Here is a 20,437-nt window from a genome sequence, read left to right on the forward strand (position 1 = left end):
TTGAAACACCCTTGATTACTGGTGCTGCTGTCATTATGTGTGAGGGCAGGAAGTATACGTTTACTAATGTGGGAACAAATGTGGTTGAAGGGGAAAGATCACATTTGGACCATCAATGGGAGAAACAAAGTAAGGGTTACATAGAAAAGTGAAAATCTGAAATAGATACTGAAACAGAGTTGATGAATAGACAAATGAAGCAGTCCACATAGACATTATGAAAGCTGCTTTTATTTCAATGTGAATTTTGGAATTTTTTTAATTCATGGCAGGTGCTTTGGCATGTTGGTTTGCCCTGGACGGCATGTGAAGCACAGTGATATGCAACTTATTGGAATGGTGAGTATTGGTACATTTGGGCTTATTCACGGTAGTGCTGTCCCATTTATTGAGACTTGAATAATTTGTCCTTTTCAGCATAATGTGTTCATTAACTGTGGCCAAAGTTAGCACTGAAATGGAGATGAACCTACAAAGCTAATGCCATTTGGATGCTGAACAGCAGTTCTAAAAACTTGTCTAGAAGTGCATACTGCTCTTATGCAAACTGCTTTTGTCTCTTTTTTTTTTTCTGTTATGGATGTTAAGGGCCCCTCACCAGGCCACATAGCAAATTTTGGTTGTTCACTGGAAGTTGTTACGTGCCCTCTTGGGAGCATTCTACCACACATATTTTTTTTTTTTTCAAATTAGTTCATTAATAGCTGAGGTAGAAATATTTCAGTACTGTGCACCCATGAGTTCAGGAGACAAGCGTCACCGCCAACAAGGACACTCTCTACACTTGCCCCGTCTAGCCTCTGCAAGTGAAACCAGATCTGGAGGATTGCATGATGCATACCTCATGGACCCCGCCTTCCCCCCCCTCTCTCTCTATTTTTTGCTGCGTGGCGTACTTCGGCTGACAGTTGTGCATGCGAGCTGTTGCGTTTGTCTCGTTTCGCACAGCACACGATTTTGCGCGCTGTGCACGAGAACACCTCACTAGCGGTATAAGTGAGTGCTACATGAATACTGAGGCAGACACAAGCGGATCACAGAGCATGATTGCGCTTAGCTCTCAGCGCGCGACTGCATGACGTGAGAGCAAGCAGACGAAATGGAAGTAGATCTCTTTCCCACCCAGACCAAAATGTTGCCTTGAATGCCGTATTTACTCGCATAATGAATTCTTTTATTTCCGAAAAATATGTGCAAAGTTGGGGGGTGTGTTCATTATGCAGGGTAAAATTTTGAGCAATTTCTTTTTCCATGGTCACCTCTAAAAAAGTCAGTTTTGCAGAAGATGCGAACCATCGATCCCAATAGCAAGTGTGCAGACAGCTACATGAAGTAAGGATAGTAGTTTTGTCAGCCGTATAAACTTGCAAACATTCGCTCCAACGCGAACTGAGCGGCAAGAACGCAGCACACACGAAGGTATGAGCCGCCATCGACTCAGCTCCCGACGCAGATCGCTTTGAAGATAGGATGCACTGCGCAGCCTCCCTTTCCCCCCCTCCCTCTCCTCCCTCCAGCGCCATGCGCGCTATGGAAGACGGCGTGTTTCCTTCCCGCTTTCCTCCGTTGTACACAGCAGATTGAGCCACGATCGTCGGCACCCCTCAGGTGCGGTTGTGCACTACGCAGTTGCTGCCACAGTGCAACGCTGCCGTCCCCCCCCCCCCCCTCCCCCCCCCCGGTGCATTTTGCGCGACGAAAAATGGCACACAAGATAGAGCCACGATCATCGGTTTCCCTTGCACACTTTCACTCACACCATGCGGCGCTCAGTGATGATGGCGACGATGGCAAAAATGCACCTGGAGCATCCATATAATTGCTTTATCGCAATAAAAGTAAGAGACACGGTATGATTCGGTGTCCGACAAGGCATCGAACACAGTCGCACCCGTCTCCTACTTCATGGCAGCAAGTTCAGGGTGTGATCATTATGCAAGAAAAAGAAAAAAGCCTACTTCTTGGGGCTGCGTTCATTGCACTAGTGCATCCAATATGCGAGTAAATACGATAATTCTCTAAATGTCACATGTCACTGTGAGCGACATCACAGCATATACATGTACATAGGCACACTTGCTAATGTACATCATCCCCCTGTCTTGGAGAGTGGCACCCTTGAGGCGAAGGGCAGACGCCGTTTAGTTTGAAATTTCAGCTCTTTCTGCAGCATGTTCTGATGTAATAATTAGCAGTCATGATCGTGAGCGCGCATTGTATGTACTGTGTGTGTCAACTCAAAATGGCCAGACCTGGTGAGGGCCCCTTTAATGTTAAGCATTGCAGTGCTGTGCAGTGAAAAGAAAAAGCTTTTGTTTTCCAGTCTTCCCTTTTATAAAAATTTTTTTGGTTAACCTATTCTTCACCCCTCCCCTATTTTTTACTAATTTTGTTTTCTGATGGCTGTTTAGGTATCTATGGCGAAGTCTACCGTGGGTGCAGAACCAACAGCCTACCAAATCACAGGCAGATGGAATCCCCAGGAGTCAGCTTTTGAACTGCTTAACACGGAGACATCACGAGGTAGCTACAATGTTCAGCATTGAATTTAAGTAAGGAGGACAGTGTTCCCACTGTCCTTCTTTTAATAGAGCATCCTCCTGAGCACCCCACCCCACCCCCCATTTTTAATGCGAAGCTTTCTTTGCCTTTTCCTTCGACTTTCCCACTGCTGCTGCTGCTGTGGCTGCTGCTGTCCAGCACACCGCTTCGGGGGTGGTTCAGAGCGTGTATATACATGGAAGGAGCGTGGCAGAGAAGGAAAGAGACACAGGGAACTCGTTTGGACCGCACTGCATCAAACGTGCACAATGACCTCTGGATCTCCCGGGTCGTCGCCACATTAGCCTCTTGACAGCTGTAATTATCCGTGACTCCCCGCAAGTGCTTACCTTTCTACCAACGTGCAAGTCCAGAGGGAAGCTAGATAGAATGGAAGGGACAAGGGGGGAGAGGAGGCAGAGAATGGGTAGAACCGATGCAGTTGCGAAACGAGTGAATAACAGCCTTGCCACCCTTCGCTCACACTTCCCATACAAATACAAGATTTGGGGGAGGGGGGGGGGGGGGGATGCAAGGAAAAGGTGACGTGAGAAGGCAAGGAAACGCTGGATAAACTTAAGTTCAAGGTACGGTACGGTGTGTTTCTGCTATTTCTGAAAAATAAAACCATGCAAATATGTCTAGTGGACAACTTACGCAGGGCGTGCAGAAGCAGAGCCGCATTAACTGAAGTGCACCGCAGGGTCTAGGCGACACAACTGAAGCGGTCGCACTTCAAATCAACACTTCTGTGCCCGCCACGATAGCTTTGCGAATATGTTATTGCTCAAAATCACTGATTTGACTGAGACAGCCGCATTTCGACGGGAGCGAAATAAAAAACGCTCGCGCACTTTGACTTAGGGACACGTTAAAGAACACCACGGAGCCAAAATTAATCCGGAATCCGTCACTACGGCCTGCCTCATAATCCGATTGTGCTTTTGGCACGTACAGCCCCATAATCAAATTCAAGTTCAATGCTTCTGCCACGATGCGATGTGCCATGTGAGGCAATGACAATGCTCAACCCTCTCAGAGGTTATGAAATAATGCACACAACAACGCCTCAAGCAAACACCTCTCCCTTTGTGTTTTTTGTACTACGCAGACAAATAGCAGTGGTGCACACAAGGTAACGTTTAACATCAACTCACCACTCTCGTGTTAGCCTAAACGTTGAAGAAATTAAGCTTTAGCCATCAACATCACCGCAAATTATCATCAATCAAAGCATCCAGCGCGGAAAGCTTCGCTTACATCGATTCCCACAGTGCGTAGGATCTGCATAATTATTTTTTTTTGTCTTTCTTTCTTTTTTTCTACTGCTTATGGTAGACACTAGGGTGTACCTGACGGTGGCTGTGGATTTGGTGGTGACTGGTGTGCATGAGCCGGTTCGTTTTGTCTTTGAGACAAAAGCCAAGATCTACCCCCAGTCAGAGAAGTTCTGGTATTTTGGACGGAAACCATTCCACGAAGAGTTCTTTCTGCGACTGAGAGAAGTAAGAAACCTTGATCCTCTTTACTGCTTTCTCTTTTACTTTACTGAGGGAGTTTTTCTTTTATTATAAGAGCTATTGAACTCCATCCAGTGGGATCATAACTGTTCCAAATAAAAAATTTTCTAGCATTTCATCATTTGGACCGAGGTACCGTAATACAAACAACACATCCTGTTACTAAAACGTTAATTTAACCAATTAATGTCTGGGAGCGCAGTTTAGTGTGAGTCAAGCCCAAATATATTGAATGGAATTGCCGTATGTGTAATTGGATATAACATCAGAATTCTCTTGAGTGTATGAAGACCAGTGCTGTGTACTGTACTGTAAGCACAATACAGACTGCTTATAGTTATCACACAAGTCACCAGAGTCATGAATATCCGCATTTATAAGTGGTACCGCACTATAATTAAAACAATTTTCAGAGCTTGCACATATGTGCAGAACATGTAGACCAAGCAACTGCATGTATCTGACAATTGAAGTATGCGATCAGGATGTTTGCATTCTTTTAATTTTGCAAATGTTGAAAGTTTGATGCCCAAGGACTGACCTTTACAGATGGTACTTGCATGAAGCAGACAAAAATAACACTGAAAAAAAATATGCAGAAGAAGACAGTGTTTACGCACTTAAACTGAAAAGCTGAAGAGCAACAATACACACCACACATTCACGGTGGAGTTCTGCATGGAGTGCACAGAGCTTGTCAGTACTATGCACATAAAACCGCAGTTAACATATTTCACATTACCCTATGTAATTTTGATGGGACACTCTAAAATCTTGCTTACTTGTAGCATGATCAGGCTTATTCTTGATTGTATGTTTCATGCTTCAGGCTTCCATACATGCATGCATGTGCGCTTCTGTGCTCATGTGGGCACTTGTGTGGTCTTGTGGGCATGAAGCCATAAAACTAGGAGTGTGCGAATATTCGAAAATTTTGAAAATATATATTTCTAATATTCGTATTCGATTTGAAAACTAGGTATTAGAAAACATCCGAATATTCGATTGGATACGAATATTCAAAACAAATTGAATATATTGCTCGCCATGCAGGAGCAAACATGGTTCTTAGCGTTTATTTTTATCTAATCTAAGAAAGTGTGTCTAATATTGTGCTGAATATTGCGCTAATTTGATGCTGCTGACGAAATTTTGCCTGTAAAACACGCTTAGCCACTGAACGTCCAAGCTGTAGTGTTGTGTTTTGTTACATTCAATTCACGGTGGCGCCACTAGCACCACTGACATTAACGCTGCTTAGCCATGTAACAGAGGGCGCCACTGAAGTGGTTCCAGGCATTCGTGTTTATATATCATGTCAATAAACAGCACCGGGGCACTTCGTTCGTTGCCGGCCCAGCCGAAGGTGGTATCATTCCTCTCGTCTCGACATGGTGTCAGAAGTTGGATCTACTTCAAATTGACGATGATGTCTCGGGACGACAGCACCAAGGACAGTGAGCCACTTGCGGCTGCTGGCAAGGGAGTCATGGTAATCGCTGCGCCCCACTTGCAACCGCCCCCTCAATTCGACTTTGAGAAACCGACGGCTTGGCAAAGATGGTGTCAACAGTTCGAGGACTACAGTTTCGCTACAGGTCTTCACGCAGCGGGTGACGAAGTTCGCGTCAGAACGCTGCTGTACTGCATGGGAACCAGGTCACGGGACATTCTATGCTTATTGCAAGTACAGGACGAAGACTACGCAAGATACAGTGTCGTCGTCGGTAAGCTCGACAGGTATTTTGTACACCCCACCAACGAGATGTATGAGAGCGCAAGGTTCCACCGACGCGTTCAACAGGCAGGCGAGACTGCTGATGCGTTCTTCACGGCCCTAGGAAACATCGTGAAGCACTGCAACTACGCTTCACATGTCATAGAAGAGCCATTGATCTGCGATCATTTTATTGTTAGCCTTCATGACACAAAGTTATCGGACAAGCTCTGCCACAATCCGAAACTTTCATTAGATGAAGCGCTCATGTGTGTTCGTCAGGCAGAAGACACAGAAAAGGAAAGAGCAAATCTTTCGGCACGCTCGCCAGCAGTGCTGGGTCGTCTTAGGAACGCTGGGCTGACCCTTAACCCTTTCGCTGTCGGACTTTTCTGGCCGTGACGCACCTCCAGTGTCGGCTTGGTTTCAGGGAACGAGCATAACAGGGAATGAACATAGCAATTTATTTTTGATTATGATTGGTATAGAAATAACATAGTCAATGCAATATGCACATTTCAGTGTTCTGCAGCTGTTGTTAGTAAACATCATCATCATCATCAGCCTGACTAACATCCGTTCAACATCCGAATCTGACGATGCGGAACTCATCTCTTCCTCGCATGAGACGCTGTCCGAGTCCAAATCCGAGCTCGGCTCGTATTCTGAATCGGAAGAGCCACCACTCCAATGAGCAGACGAAGGTCCCGCGCGCCTCAGCTATCCGAAAGTAACCGCGCGCAGAAAGGATGCGCTTTCAGTCGCCAGCACACAGGAGAGAAATGGGACGTTGTGTGATCAAGAAGACAGAGGGAGATGGAAAAAGGCTAACACAAAGTTCGAAGGGCTTTACGTTTACTGCTGCAAGTCGGAAGCGACGGTGCGGCAAGAGAGCGAAAGCAGCAATCGAGTCACTCTTTTCGGAGAGGCAACGGCTCGTGCGCCTGAACTTGCGCGCCCTAGCAAACATACCAACAGAAGAAAAATAAAAACATTCAAACCAGCGGAGATGGCAGAACAACCCTTGAACCCGTAACTACACGCGCGCGACGCATGATCCAGCGAACGCGGAGCCACCGCGCCACTCAGTGAAGACAAAGGGGGGAGTGGCAGTCGCACCGTACTCTTCAATACATGTACTACACAGGTCGGGGAGAAAATACAAACTTGTAGAAAGAGTCAACAGATGGCGTGGCCAATTTAGGAGCGCCAGCTTTGCGCTCAGGCGCGAAATTTTGAACGCACAATAGAGAACGTACGGGTACGTCAGTGACACTGTGGGGGGAAGTGCGATGACGTACCGGTACGTCCGTGACAGCAAAAGGGTTAATAAGTCAAAATGCAAATTTGGTGTTGCAAGCGTCAAGTTCTTTGGGGTAGTTATTAGTGGCAGTGGTATTTCGCTGGACCCAGACAAGCTTGCCACTGTCAGGCGCATGGAACCTCCGGTCGATGTCGGTGATGTCCGCAGATTATTGGGCATGGCATCCACGTCGGAGAGTTCTTACCACACTTTTCAGAGGTGACGGCAACCATTTGTGGATTGCTCAACAAGAAAAGCGAATGGGCCTGGGGACCAGCCCAGCAGGATGCGTTCCAGAAGTTGAAGGATGTGATGTCGTCCAATATCTGCATGGCGAACTACCACCCACTGCACCCGACCATCATATCCGCAGATTCTAGTTCGTTTGGCTTGGGTGCTGTTTTGCTACAAGACCAACCGAGTGAGGAGCGTAGAGCTGTGGCCTACGCATCACTCTCCCTCACACCAACGGAACACAGGTACAGCCAGACGGAAAAGGGAGGCTTGGCAGTTGCATGGGCAGTCAAGCGGTTTGACGAGTATGTCCATGGCCTATACTTCACTGTCAAGACTGACCGCTTACCGCTCACATCACTGCTGGGTTCTATGGATGTCGATGCTTTACCACCAAGAATCCAAACCATTCAACTAAAGCTCATGAGGTACCAGTACAGGATTCTGTACGTTCCGGGGAAGTTGCTAGCAATGGCTGATACTCTTTCAAGAGCCCCTGTCACACCTGTATCTACCGCTGAGGAAAACGAAGTGGAGTTGTATGCGAGTGAAGTTGTCAGCAGCATCGAGCAAGACACACCAGTCGGCCTTGAGGCAGTTGGTCCACACCAGTCGATGGATAGCGAGTGCGTCGCCCTTGTGAAATACTACAGACAAGGTTAGCCCCGAAAGAGCAAGGTTCCATCGAACCTCTTGAAGTATTGTAAGTACCAAGGGGAGCTGACGGTATGCAAGGAATTGCTTCTTAAAGGAAGGCGTCTTGTGATTCCGGAAGCTCTGCAGAGGAATATTTTGGATGCAATCCATGAGGGTTAGTATTAGGGTGGGAACCGGTGCAGGGCACGTGCTTGCGACTCTGTTTGGTGGCCTAACATAGGCAAACATATTGCGTCAATGGTTGAAATGTGTGAACGGTGCGCAACTACAAGAGTTCAGCGGGCTGAGCCTTTGCTATCAACACCTTCAATGGAGCGCCCATGGCAACAAGTGAAGGCAGATTTGTTCCACCTGGAGGGACAAAATTTTCTTCTGCTTGTGGACTACTATTCACACTATCCTGAAGTCATCATGCTACGCAACACTTCCAGCCAGGCGGTGATTTCGGCTATCAAGAGTGACATGTCATTCCCTTACCACTTCCAGTGCCTCGCTACCTATCGTAAACTGCTGTTCTCTTCCGAGACTGTTAAACATTACTTTAGTTTTCTGCAGATTAATTTTTAGACTCACCCTTCTGCTTTGCCTCTCTAGGTCAGTGAGCATGCATTGCAGTTGGTCCCCTGAGTTACTAAGCAAGGCAATATCATCAGCGAATCGCAAGTTACTAAGGTATTCTCCATTAACTCTTATCCCCAATTCTTCCCAATCCAGGTCTCTGAATACCTCCTGTAAACACGCTGGGAATGGCATTGGAGAGATCGTATCTCCCTGCCTGACGCCTTTGTTAATTGTGATTTTGTTGCTTTCTTTATGGAGGACTACGGGGGCTGTCAAGCCGCTATAGATATCTTTCAGTATTTTTACATACGGCTCGTCTACACCCCGATTCCTGATTGATGTATATATACCGTGTAATGCGGAATATAGGTCAAGGCGGAATATAGCTCGACCCCCTTACATTGAAGCAAAGAAGTCAACATAAAAATTATAAGGCACAAAACTTCGTTTTATTTAGTGGTGCCGCCAGACTCGTCACCTGCTCATTCATTTGAGCTATCTAAACTCTCGTCCGATGACGACTGCGTTTCACTGGCTGCGTCCCACAACATGTCATCCTCGGTGCCGTCCAAGGAGTTGCTAATGCAACACTTCTTGAATGCCCGCACCACCATATCGTCGGGCAGCGAGCGCCAAGCCTGCGACACCCATGTGGCCACAGTGGCGAGAGGCGGCCTGCGCAGCCGGCCGGTTGGGTCGTCGGGTGGTCGGGTTGTCGCCGGCCATCCACTGATTATATTGTTCACGGACACAGTCTTTAAAGGGCTTGTTGAGCACGACGTCCAGTGGCTGAAGTGTTGACGTCATGCCTCCCGGAATGACGGCGAGTTCCGTCCTCCCGTCGCGGAGTGCCTGCTTCACACCTGTGGTCAAGTGCCCGCGAAAGGCATCCAAGACGAGCATGCTCGGACACCGCAGGAGTGCGCCGGGTCGCCGATTCCAGACGGTCTTAATCCAATTGAGCATGAGGGCCTCGTCCATATAGCCCTTTTCATTCACGCGAACGACAACATCCCGCGGGAAAGCCTCTTTCGGCAGCGTCTTCCTCTTTAATATTATGTTTGGGGGCAGCTTTCTGCCGTCTGCAGTACACGCGAGCATCACCGTGAAGCGCGAATGCTCACGTAGAAAGAAGCTTGACTTCTCTTGCGCCGCGTTCGCACACTGTGGTGGGCGACGGCATGTCGAACCACACCGTCGTTTCATTAGCGTTGCCGATCTGTCCCAACATGTAGCCATGCTGCTGCCGGAGACAGATAACATAGCGCTGGAATTCGACCAGCTTGTCCTCGTATGCCTCTGGCAGCTTCTGGCAGATTGATGTGTGCCGTCGAAGTGCGAATCCCTTGCATCGCATGAAGCGACGAACCCAATAAATGGAGCCCTTGAATTGTTCCTTGGGCAGTTCGGATTCTCGGGCGATCTCAATAGCTTTGATGCGGATGAGTTCTGCTGTCACTGGCAAAGATCTGGCACGATGCTTGCGGACGCCACCACCCTGTCTTCCACCCCGCCACCCTGTCTTCGAGCTCCGGGTGCACCGCACAGCGCCCGCGAGTTGGGCCGCGTCGGTCACCAAGACAAGCACATCAAAATTGGATTTCTCCGCTCTTTGTGCGCGTGCGCGAGGAGCAGTGGTTGCGAGGGAGAAATGTGGGGACTTTCGGCCCTTCAGATTTCTCTTCGCCTAGGTACTACGGGGAAGAAAGTTGTTAGCTCCGTTTGTCCCTATCGAGCTGGCAGACAGCATGCGTGGCCGGGAAGGCGAAGAAGCCGTGTCCGAGGTGAGTGTTGCTATTTTGTTGCGATGGTAGCATATTACATTTTTATAGTCCCAGGGAGATACATTTGGAACTGAGGTGTCTTCTCGGATCACTTTAATGGCAAAGCATTACAGCGTGCCGATGCATTGTTCATTAGTGTCATTGAGCTAGGTCAGCGTACCGCACACTTCAGGAGATTCACGGGAATGGAAACAGTTTATGAATTCGACTGTCGTGCCGATGCGAGGTTGTTGCTCTTTCTTTTTTTCTTGTTTTTATGGCGGTAGCATATTAAATTCTGATAGTTGCAGGGGGATACGTTTGGATGTGAGGCGTTTTCTCGGATGATTTTAACGGCAATTGAAGCATTATGTCGTGTCGGTGCATTGTTCATTAGTTTCGTTGAGCATACCACACACTTCAGGGGAATCGCGGGAACGGAAACAGTTTATGAATTCAACTGCCAGGCCGATGCATTAGTTCTTAATGTAACTGAGCATACAACACACTTGGAGATTCGTGGGAATGTAACATTTTGTATTCTGTATGTGAAAGTACTAAAACTTGCGTCGCAATGCAATCTGAGCCGTAAATCGTTGTGAGAGCTGTACAGCCACACTGGCAAAACACTGCGCCCTGTTGATGAATACGGAACAATTAAATGCATGCTAAAGAACAATGGTCGTCATGCTTCATAGCAGTAGACCGTTGTGAAAGCTGTACAGTAACACTGATATTGGCTATGTGGTGCAGATTCGTAGCGATTCTGAGGTGCTTGTGCGCAAGGGTAATTAATGAAGGAGCGCGTATTACTAATCCCGGCTGTTACGATGTCTAGCTCATATACGGGGCGCTCTATGTGGGCGAAACAAGGGCTCAGATCACTACAACTACGTGCGAAATAGCTCTGAAAGCCTGCCAGTACACTTGTTCGGCGTCTCCGTGCTTGTACTGCGACAGGAGACGTGACGGCAGATTCGCACGTATATCACACTCTGACAGCGGCCGCTTTCCACTCTTGATATACTTCGCCGCAATGCACTGCGCATATTTGATTGCGCGACACTGGTGCCTTACGGCGAAGCTGACTTTAGGCAAACGGCATTCTGCAACGCTCGAGCTATCTTGTCCGTCACTGCGGATAGAAAACGCATACATGTTCAAGCTATTTGAGCTGCATCATTTTGTTGATGTTTACCCCTCTTTAATAAATGAAGAGGATAACGTACGCCTGTGTGGGTGATTCAAAATTGTTAAAAAGCCTGGTAACCTATGTGCAGTCAGTCAAAAAGCACTATTTATACAGGCGTCCACGCTCCTGTAAAAAAAAATGCAATTCAGTGATGACCCTCTGGAGATGGATCCGCACCTATGTAAGCACAGTCGGCTCATCAGTCACAAAGTAGGAGCCGAAGAGAACTTTCCACTGCATGGATGACTTGCCTAGTATGAAAACGTCGTTTTCACCTTTTGCTCTCCGGTTCGCCACATAAGCATTGCGTATTAAGACGAAGTCTCACTGTTTAGTGCAATGCATTTGTCACTGGCTGACCACAAATTAATCGCTATCAATGTCGTATAATGAGCATTAAAAAGTTCTCTTCAGCTCCTACTGTGTGACTGATGAGCCGGCTGTGCTTACATAGGTGCGGATCCACCTCCAGAGGGTCAATCATCACTGAATTGTATTTTTTTTTTACACGAGCGTGGACACCTGCATAAATAGTGTTTTTTGAGTGACTGCACATAGGTTACCAGGCCCGTATATGAGCTAGACATCGTAACAGCCGGGATTAGTAATATGCACTCCTTCATTAATTATTACCCTTGCGCACAAGCACCTCAGAATCGCTGCGAATCTGCGCCACGTAGCCAATATCAGTGTTACTGTACAGCTTTCACAACGGTCTACTGCTATGAAATTGCATGACGACCATTTTTCTTTAGCATACATTTGTTCCGTATTCATCCGCAGGGCGTATGGTGTTTTGCCAGTGTGGCTGTACAGCTCTCACAACGATCTAAGGCTCAGATTGCATGGCGACGCAAGTTTTAGTACTTTCACATACAGAGTACAAAATGTTCCATTCTTACTAATCTCCAAGTGTGTTGTATGCTCAGTTACGTTAAGAACTAATGCATCGCTACGACGTAATGCTTTGCCATTAAAGTCATCCGACAAAACACCTCACGTCCAAACGTATCCCCCTGCGACTATCAGAATTTAATTAGCTACCGCCGCAAAAAAAAAAAAAAAAAGGAAAGCAACAAACTCGCATCGGCACGGCAGTCGAATTCATAAACTGTTTCCGTTTCCGCGAATATCCTGAAGTGTGCGGTATGCTGACCTTGCTCAACAACACTAATGAACAATGCATCGGCGCGATGTAATTAATACCAGGCGACTTCCGGAGAAACTCCCAATGTTCGGAGACGCGCGCGCTGCGCTCTTGCGGCCACTTCTGTGCCACAGCCTAAATGCTTTGCCACTAAAGTTATCTGAGAAGACAACTCACTTCCAAACGTATCCCCCTGCGACTATAAAAATGTAATATGCTACCGTCGCAACAAAATAGCAACAAACTAACCTTGGACACGGCTTCTTTGCCTTGCCGGCCACGCATTCTGCCGATTGTGCTGCCAGCTCGGCTAGGGACGAACGGAGCTAACAACTTTCTTCCCCATAGTACCTAGGCAAAGAGAAATCTTAAGCACCAAAAGTCCCCACATTTCTCTCTCGCAACCATTGCTTCTCGCGCATGCGCAGAAAGAGCGGAGAAATCCAATTATGATGTGCTCGTGTCACCAAGGAGGCGATAACGATGCGGATGCCGAAAGGTCTGCGCTCCTACATGTTGCCAGACGACTATTCATGTTGTGCCAAGGGCCGGTATATAAGTCGAGGGGTGAACTTTTAGTAATATTTTTTGGAAAAAACCTCGCTCATATTCCGCACTATACGGTGTATCATGTCAATAATCAGCGCCTGGGCACTTCATTCATTGCCGGGGCACTTCGTTCGTTGCCGGGGCACTTCGTTCGTTGCCGGGGCACTTCGTTTGTTGCCGGGGCACTTCGTTCATTGCCGGGGCACTTCATTCATTGTCGGCCCAGTCTCGACACGAGCTATGCAGGAAAGCCAGCCCCTTAGTAGCAAGAGGCAATGGCTTGCGAATCAACAGCGAGGGTGCACTCTTTTGCAGGTTCCACCCCTCAATCCTGAGCTTATCACTTGACAGCAAATCCGATGAGTGATGACTGGTACAGGATCAAATGCCTCCGAGTTTACAGGAAATCGATGCTGTATAGTAAGGCACAGGTTGGCGAGAACAGACAACTAGCGGAAATGACTCAATTTTCCAAAGCTAACATAAGCCAAATATGCAATTTTTTAGTGTAGCAACTTACAAGTTTTTTTTTTTTTTTCTTTTGCCAATGACAATGTGTTGCAATGTTCCAACATTGTGAAATAAATGGTAAATACTCCCGCCGTGGTTGCTTAGTGGCTGTGGTGTTGAGCTGCTAAGCACGAGGTCGCAGGATCGAACCCCAGCCACGGCAGCTGCATTTAGATGGGGGTGAAATGCAAAAACACCCGTGTGTTTAGATTTAGGTGCATGTTAAAGAACCACAGGTGGTCCAAATTTTCGGAGTCCTCCACTATGGCGTGCCTCATAATCAGATCGTGGTTTTGGCAAGTAAAGCCCTCTAATTTTTAAATGTTAAATAAACGTTAACATGTTAAAATAAGCCAACTTGCTAATAAATGCATGTGCATATCATTATTTGATGTCCAATTTGATATTCGTTGCAAAGTATTTGTATTCGATTTGTATTAGAAAATTTTGATATTAGCACACCCCTACATTAAATCATAAACTCTGAATCATGTGCCTGAGCTGGTGGTGCAGGTTCAGAAAGGCCATGTTTATCCCTTCTTTTATATAAGAAGGGAAGTAAAGTGCACTTGTTTACAATGTGAATTGTTGCGTGGCAGGTGGATCCAGAGGAAGCTCGCCAAGGCCATCGCTGGGAGGTTCTCGGTGTAAGTAGTGGAAGCCAGATCCGTCGCAAAGCAGCCCTGTCCCTTGCCTTGGATCAACACAGTCCTGGCCAGGAGCCGTCTCCTGAATCTGCAGCAGGAGACATAGATTCTGGTAGGTAGTTTACCCAAATACGCTTTCTCTCCTTTATCTTGCTGAAGGCCTCATGGGCGGCACATGTGTATGCACATGTGTCTCCATGGCTGTAAGTTCTCAAGGTGTATGAATTCTTGATAATATTATATCTCTGTCATTGAGTAAGGGAGCCCTGCATCATTTTTTGAGCATGGTTGATAAACCTGTCTGATCACACCATTTTGCAGTCATAAACATCACAGCCAAATATTACCCCACTAAGCATGGCAAGTAACCCGCAGCATTATCAAAAAGCTTGCTTTCTCTTTTCTTGCAATTCTTTATATTTCCATGGTCCCTCATATACACTGGGACATCTTGGTAAAATGGCTGGTAACATGGAAATTCATGAATCATTTTGCCTTCATATGCAAGGCAAGTAAGCAACTTCATTGAAAAGTTGTGCAGGTCCCCTTCATAAGCGTGCACATTATACCGGTCGACAGTAGTCTAACTGCTGAACCACTGAGATGCAAGTATGTATAGTGTGACTGGTCTCCTCTGTGGTGCAGATGTTGATGAGCCACTGTTGAGTGGCACAGGTGAAGTAAGCAAGGACTGCTCAGCCGGCGAGCTGGAGGGATGGGCCCAAGTGCTGAGTCGGTGGCGACAAGCAGGCCTGGAGGCAGGGCCTCCCAAGGCCTTGGGACCTCTTGTGCGGGCAGCAGGCATCCCAGAGGCGCTGCGAGGAGAGGTCTGGCAGCTGCTGGCAGGTGCTGCCCAGGATCCCCAGGCCGCTCAGGCCTACCGGCTGCTGCTGGCACGCGACTGCCCTTGCGAAGGTGTCATTCAGCGTGACCTGCACCGCACTTTTCCTGCACATGAATTCTTCCGTGATGCAGCTGGTCAAGATGCTCTCTACAAGATTTGCAAGGTACACACAACAGAAGCATATTCCATGCAAGCAGAGGTCACTTGTTGAATCTGGCTCTATTGATGGGTGGCTGCTAACCTTCACCCATTGGCTTTCAAAGGCAATGATTCATTAGTTTCAAATTCTATTTGTTGTCTCTCGCCCTTCTGTGTGAAGCAGTTGTTTAATGCAATGAAACATAGTTTACTCGTCACTCTATTTTATCGGAAAACTGGGAAAATTCTGTACACCTGGAATCACCCTGCCAAATATTTATAGAGATGTATTGGGTTGGACATTCACTAATTTGACACCAATTTAACGCACATCAGTTAATTCGACATCAGAATGCGCACTGCATGTGCCATGCACGGTGTTTCGGTGATAAGGAAAGCATGGGAAACGTACAAACATGCATCCATATTGTGATTGGCAGGATTGTGACCTTGCCAAATCATCATTATCATCATCGGCCTGTTTTATGTCCACTGCAGGACGAAGGCCTCTCTCTGTGGTCTCCAATTACCCCTGTCCTGCGCCAACCAATTACAACTAGCGCTTGAAAATTTCCTAATTTCATCACCCCACCTTGTCTTCTGCCATCCTCGACTGTGCTTCCCTTCTCTTGGCACCCATTCTGCAACCCTAATGGTCCACCGGTTCTCTAACATATGCATTACATGACCTGTCTAGCTCCATTTCTTTCCCTTAATGTCAATTAGAATATCAGCTGTCTCCGTTTACTCTCTGATCCACACCACTCTCTTTCTGTCTCTTAATGTTATGCCTAACATTCTCCATCCCATCGCCCTCTGCGCGGTCCTTAACTTGTTCTCAAGCTTCTTTGTCAGTCTTTAAGTTCCTGCCCCACATGTTAGCCCCGGTAAAATGCACTGATTGTACACCTTTCTTTTCAATGATAATGGTAAGCTTCCACTCAGGATGTGACAATGCCTGCTTTATGCGCTCCGAGCCATTTTTATTCTTCCATAAATTTTCTTCTCAGGATCAGGGTCCCCTTTGAGTAATTGACCTAAGTAAACGTACTCCTTCACAGACTCTATAGGCTGACTGGCGATCCTGAACTCTTGTTTGCTTGCCTGACTGTTCATCATTATCTTTGTCTTCAGCATATTAATCTTCAACCTCGCTCTTACTCTCTCTCTGTTAAGCTCCTCAATAATTGTTGTAACTCGTCCCCAGTGTTGCTGAACAGGACAGTGTCATCTAAAAACCGAAGGTTGCCGAGATATTCGCCATTGATCCTCACTTCAAAGCATTCCTAGTATGATAACTTGAATACCTTCTTCCAAGCATGCAGTGAATATCATTTGAGAGATTGTATCTCCTTGTCCGACCCTTGTCTTTATAGGTATCTTCCTACTTGTGGAGAATTAGTCTGTAGATATTTTCGAAGATATTGACATAAGAATGCTGTACTCCTTGATTACGTAATGCCTCTATGACTGCTGGTATCTCTACTGAATCTAATGTCTTTTCATAAGCTATGAAAGCCATATAGAGAGGCTGATTGTACTCTGTGGATTTCTCGATTATCTGTTTGATGACATGGATGTGATCCATTGTAGAGTACCCCTTCCTGAAGCCAGCCTGTTCCCTTGGTTGTCTGAAGTCCAGTGTTGCCCCTTGAAGTGTTGGACCCTTGAAGTCGATAGATAATTCGTATAAAGGGCTGCTAGTTTTTCAAGCATTATGTCTCCTCCATCTTTGGTTAAATTGACTGTTACTCCATCTTCTGCTGCCGCTATTCCTCGTTTCATGTCTTGCAAAGGCCCTTCTGACCTCATCGCTAGTTATAGGAGGAGTTTCTGAATCCTGTTCATTACTGTTTCTAGTGGAGGTATCCTGGCTCCTGGGTACTGTACAGATCAGTATAGAATTCTTCTGCTGCTTTTATTATACCTTCGAAATTGCTGATGATATTACCCTGCTTATCTTTCAGTGCATACATCTTGGTTTGTCCTATGTCAAGTTTCTTTCTCACTGATTTCAGGCTCCGTCCATTTTTTACAGCTTCTTCAGTTTTTCTCACTTTATAATTTCGAATGTCACTTATTTTTGCCTTTTTGATCAGTTTTGACAGTTCGGCGAATTCTCTTGAGTTTGACACTTTCATTCTTTGTCGTTTCTTTATTAGGTCCTTTGTTACTTCGGAGAGCTTACCTACTGGTTGCCTTAGTACGTTACCTCCTACTTCAATTTCTGCTTCTTAAACCAGTCTAGTTACTGTTTCGTTCATTATCTGTATGTCCTCTTCATCCCTCAGTTCTAAGGCTGAATATTTCTTTGCAAGCCGCAGCCTAAATTGGTCTGCTTTTACCCTTGCTGCGTCTAGGTTGGCCTGTTTCTTCATGACCAATTTCACCCTTTCTCCCTTCAAATTGACGTGAATCCTAGCCCTCACTAACCTATGATCACTGCACTTTACCCTACCTAACACTTCTACATCCTGCACTATGCTGGGATCGGCTTAAAGTATCAAATCGGTTTCATTTCTTGTTTCACCATTAGGGCTTTTCCAGGTCTACTTTCTGTTGCTATGCTTCTCGAAAAAGGTGTCCATTATTCGAAGCTTATTCCTTTCTGCAAATTCTACCAGCATCTCTCCTCTAGCGTTCCTAGAATCGACGCCATGATTGCCAATTTCTTGTTCAGCAGCCACCTTTTTCCCACTTTTGCATTGAAGTCACGCATTACTACAGTATACTGAGTTTGGACTTTTCCCATCGCTAATTCAACATCTTCATAAAACTGATCTACTTGCTCATCATCGTGACTGGATGTTCGAGCGTAGGCTTGTACTACTACCTTTAATCTATACCTCTTATTAAGTTTGATTACGACTACAGCTACCCTCTCATTAATGCTGTAGGATTTGTCAATGTTGCCCGCTATGTCCTTATGGATTAGGAATCCTGCTCCGTATTGCTTCTTATCTAGGAGTCCTCTATAGCAGAAGATGTGGCTTTTAGTCAAAACTGTATAAGCCTCACCAGTTCTTCTAACCTCACTAAGGCCAATGATATCCCAAACAATGCCTGATAGTTCCTCAGAGTCCTGCTAAGCTAGCTTCACTCAAGAGAGTTCGGGTGTTAAATGTTACCAGGGTCAGTTTCCATTGGCAGCTTGTCCGGGTCCAGAGATTCTGAGCATTTCACATCACAAAATTGCAGCAAACAAAATTGGCTTTAAGACGGACATTAGTAACTGCTCTTGCACACGGTGGCTTAATAATCCTGGCATGCATGCTCTCTTGAAGGATGCAGCACTCGCAAGCTGTCCGTGCTGGTAGCTGCATTGGTTAGTTCACTTACCTCTACGTCTTGGGATTGAGCTACTTTGCACATAAGCCGCTATACATGCCCTTACTGAGATGTATGTGGTCCAACAATTACCAATTACTTTTTATGGCACGCACATCGGCGACGCACTCATGTTTTTGTTAATAGATCAGGGGCTGTATTTCGTAACGATCAACTTCATCTCTTTATGTTTTCCAATAGGCTTTCCTTGGGTATTTAATCATTTGAAAGCCCGCTAATTCATCTTTCTTTTTGCCTGTCTCATGAGATGCAAATTAGTGAGTTTTTACTGTACTAGCCTTTTAAGGGGATGTATCTGTAATCAGTAGCTATTGACTCAATAACCATTGTAGGGAACCTCATTTTTTCCTGCGCTCAACAACAAATAATTACAACCTATTTCATTGGAGCCAGTTTTCATATGAATTTCAGATTGTTGTTTGTGACATCTAAGGACCAGCAGAATTTCCTATGATCCCGGCAGGCGTATGCATTACTTAATGGGATCAAAGTCTTGTTAATTGAGACGTATTTGGCCTCACACCGATTAATTCGAAGAGCTCTCGGAGCCCGGTGAATGTCGAGGACCGTAAATGGGCAACGCAAAATAGCAAGAACGCCACTAGCGTCCAGGTTATTGTGGGGTGTCATGAACTGCTAACATGGGTAGAATGTGTTGGCATTTCCACCGAAGACAGCTCTCGGAAATGAGCATATGGTAAAACCTCATTAATTTGACCCTGGTTAATTTAAAGAATTGAATAATCTGGACGTCCTATGGTCCCAGCAGGCATATGCATTACTTAATGAAATCAAAGGCTTGCTAATTCAGACGTATTTGGCCTCACACCGGTTAATTTGGGCAGCTCTCAGAGCCCGGTGAGTGCAGAGGACCATAAATGTGCAACACAAAATAGTAAGAACGGCGCTAGCATCCAACCGAAACGAAGCGGCAGAGTCCATATCGCCATAGTCATCAGCGGAACTCATCTGTAAACAAGAATGCCGGAACGCTGCGTGCCTATTTGTGGGTTTATAGCCTTTATTAAGGCGAAAGCCATAAGTGGCTCATGGGTCGAAAAATGTGTTTTCTGGCGTTATCGCAGAATTGACCGTCCGGCGTTATGGCACCAAAATTCAGCGGCACCGAAATTGATGGTGCCACCATTTATGGTTGAACCCACGACCTTTGGTGTTAATTAAGCAGGGTGTCTACCAACCGGGAAAACTGGGAATTCTCAGGGATTTTGAGTAGTCTGGAAAAACTCAGGGAAAACTCGTGGAATTTGTGCCTCTATCAGGGAAAATTAGCTGTAATATTTTTAAACGGTCGAAAGTCGTGGTAATGCTGGCTCGAGTAACAGGCAGGAATCGTAATGAATAGTCTTTGACACCCTGTCGTCAGCTGGAGGAGTTGCCGGTGTACAGTCAACGACCGACTTTTCGGATTCCAGATAATTTTGACGGCTTTGCGGCACTACCACGTACCCCGTAGATTCAATGTATCAGAATGTCTGAAATTTCGGATGCAAGAACTTTTTGCCATTTGCTTTTCCGGACGTTTTGCCGTGACCGCAGGTCCAAAACGGCATTAATCAAAGCCACCACCATTGCCATTTTGATTACCTGGCCGCCTCGAACCGGCGCTCTCGCACGCAGATCCGCTGGCAGCCATAGCCACCACTGCAGCAATGCTAGGCCTAGCTGCTTCGACGTTCGCCATGAAGCTTCTTGCCATTGGGTGCCGTGTTTTTTATTGAAAGAATTCGCTGCTGTCAGCAATGGCA

At 46.3% G+C, this 20,437-nt stretch overlaps 1 protein-coding gene across 9 annotated transcripts in view; it reads left to right on the top strand.

The window, feature by feature from the left end:
• Window positions 1–20,437, top strand: part of GAPcenA (GTPase activating protein and centrosome-associated) — a 148,026-nt gene that overhangs the window by 40,616 nt on the left and 86,973 nt on the right. For all 9 annotated transcript variants that reach the window (XM_055063597.2, XM_072284054.1, XM_055063599.2 and 6 more), the window contains 5 exons: window positions 273–339; window positions 2,412–2,523; window positions 3,880–4,046; window positions 14,294–14,453; window positions 14,987–15,348. In XM_055063597.2, the coding sequence (XP_054919572.1) occupies window positions 273–339; window positions 2,412–2,523; window positions 3,880–4,046; window positions 14,294–14,453; window positions 14,987–15,348 (868 nt within the window). The remainder of the gene's footprint in view (window positions 1–272; window positions 340–2,411; window positions 2,524–3,879; window positions 4,047–14,293; window positions 14,454–14,986; window positions 15,349–20,437) is intronic.

Source organism: Dermacentor andersoni, chromosome 1 (genome assembly GCF_023375885.2).
Source record: "Dermacentor andersoni chromosome 1, qqDerAnde1_hic_scaffold, whole genome shotgun sequence".
Classification (NCBI taxonomy): domain Eukaryota; kingdom Metazoa; phylum Arthropoda; class Arachnida; order Ixodida; family Ixodidae; genus Dermacentor; species Dermacentor andersoni.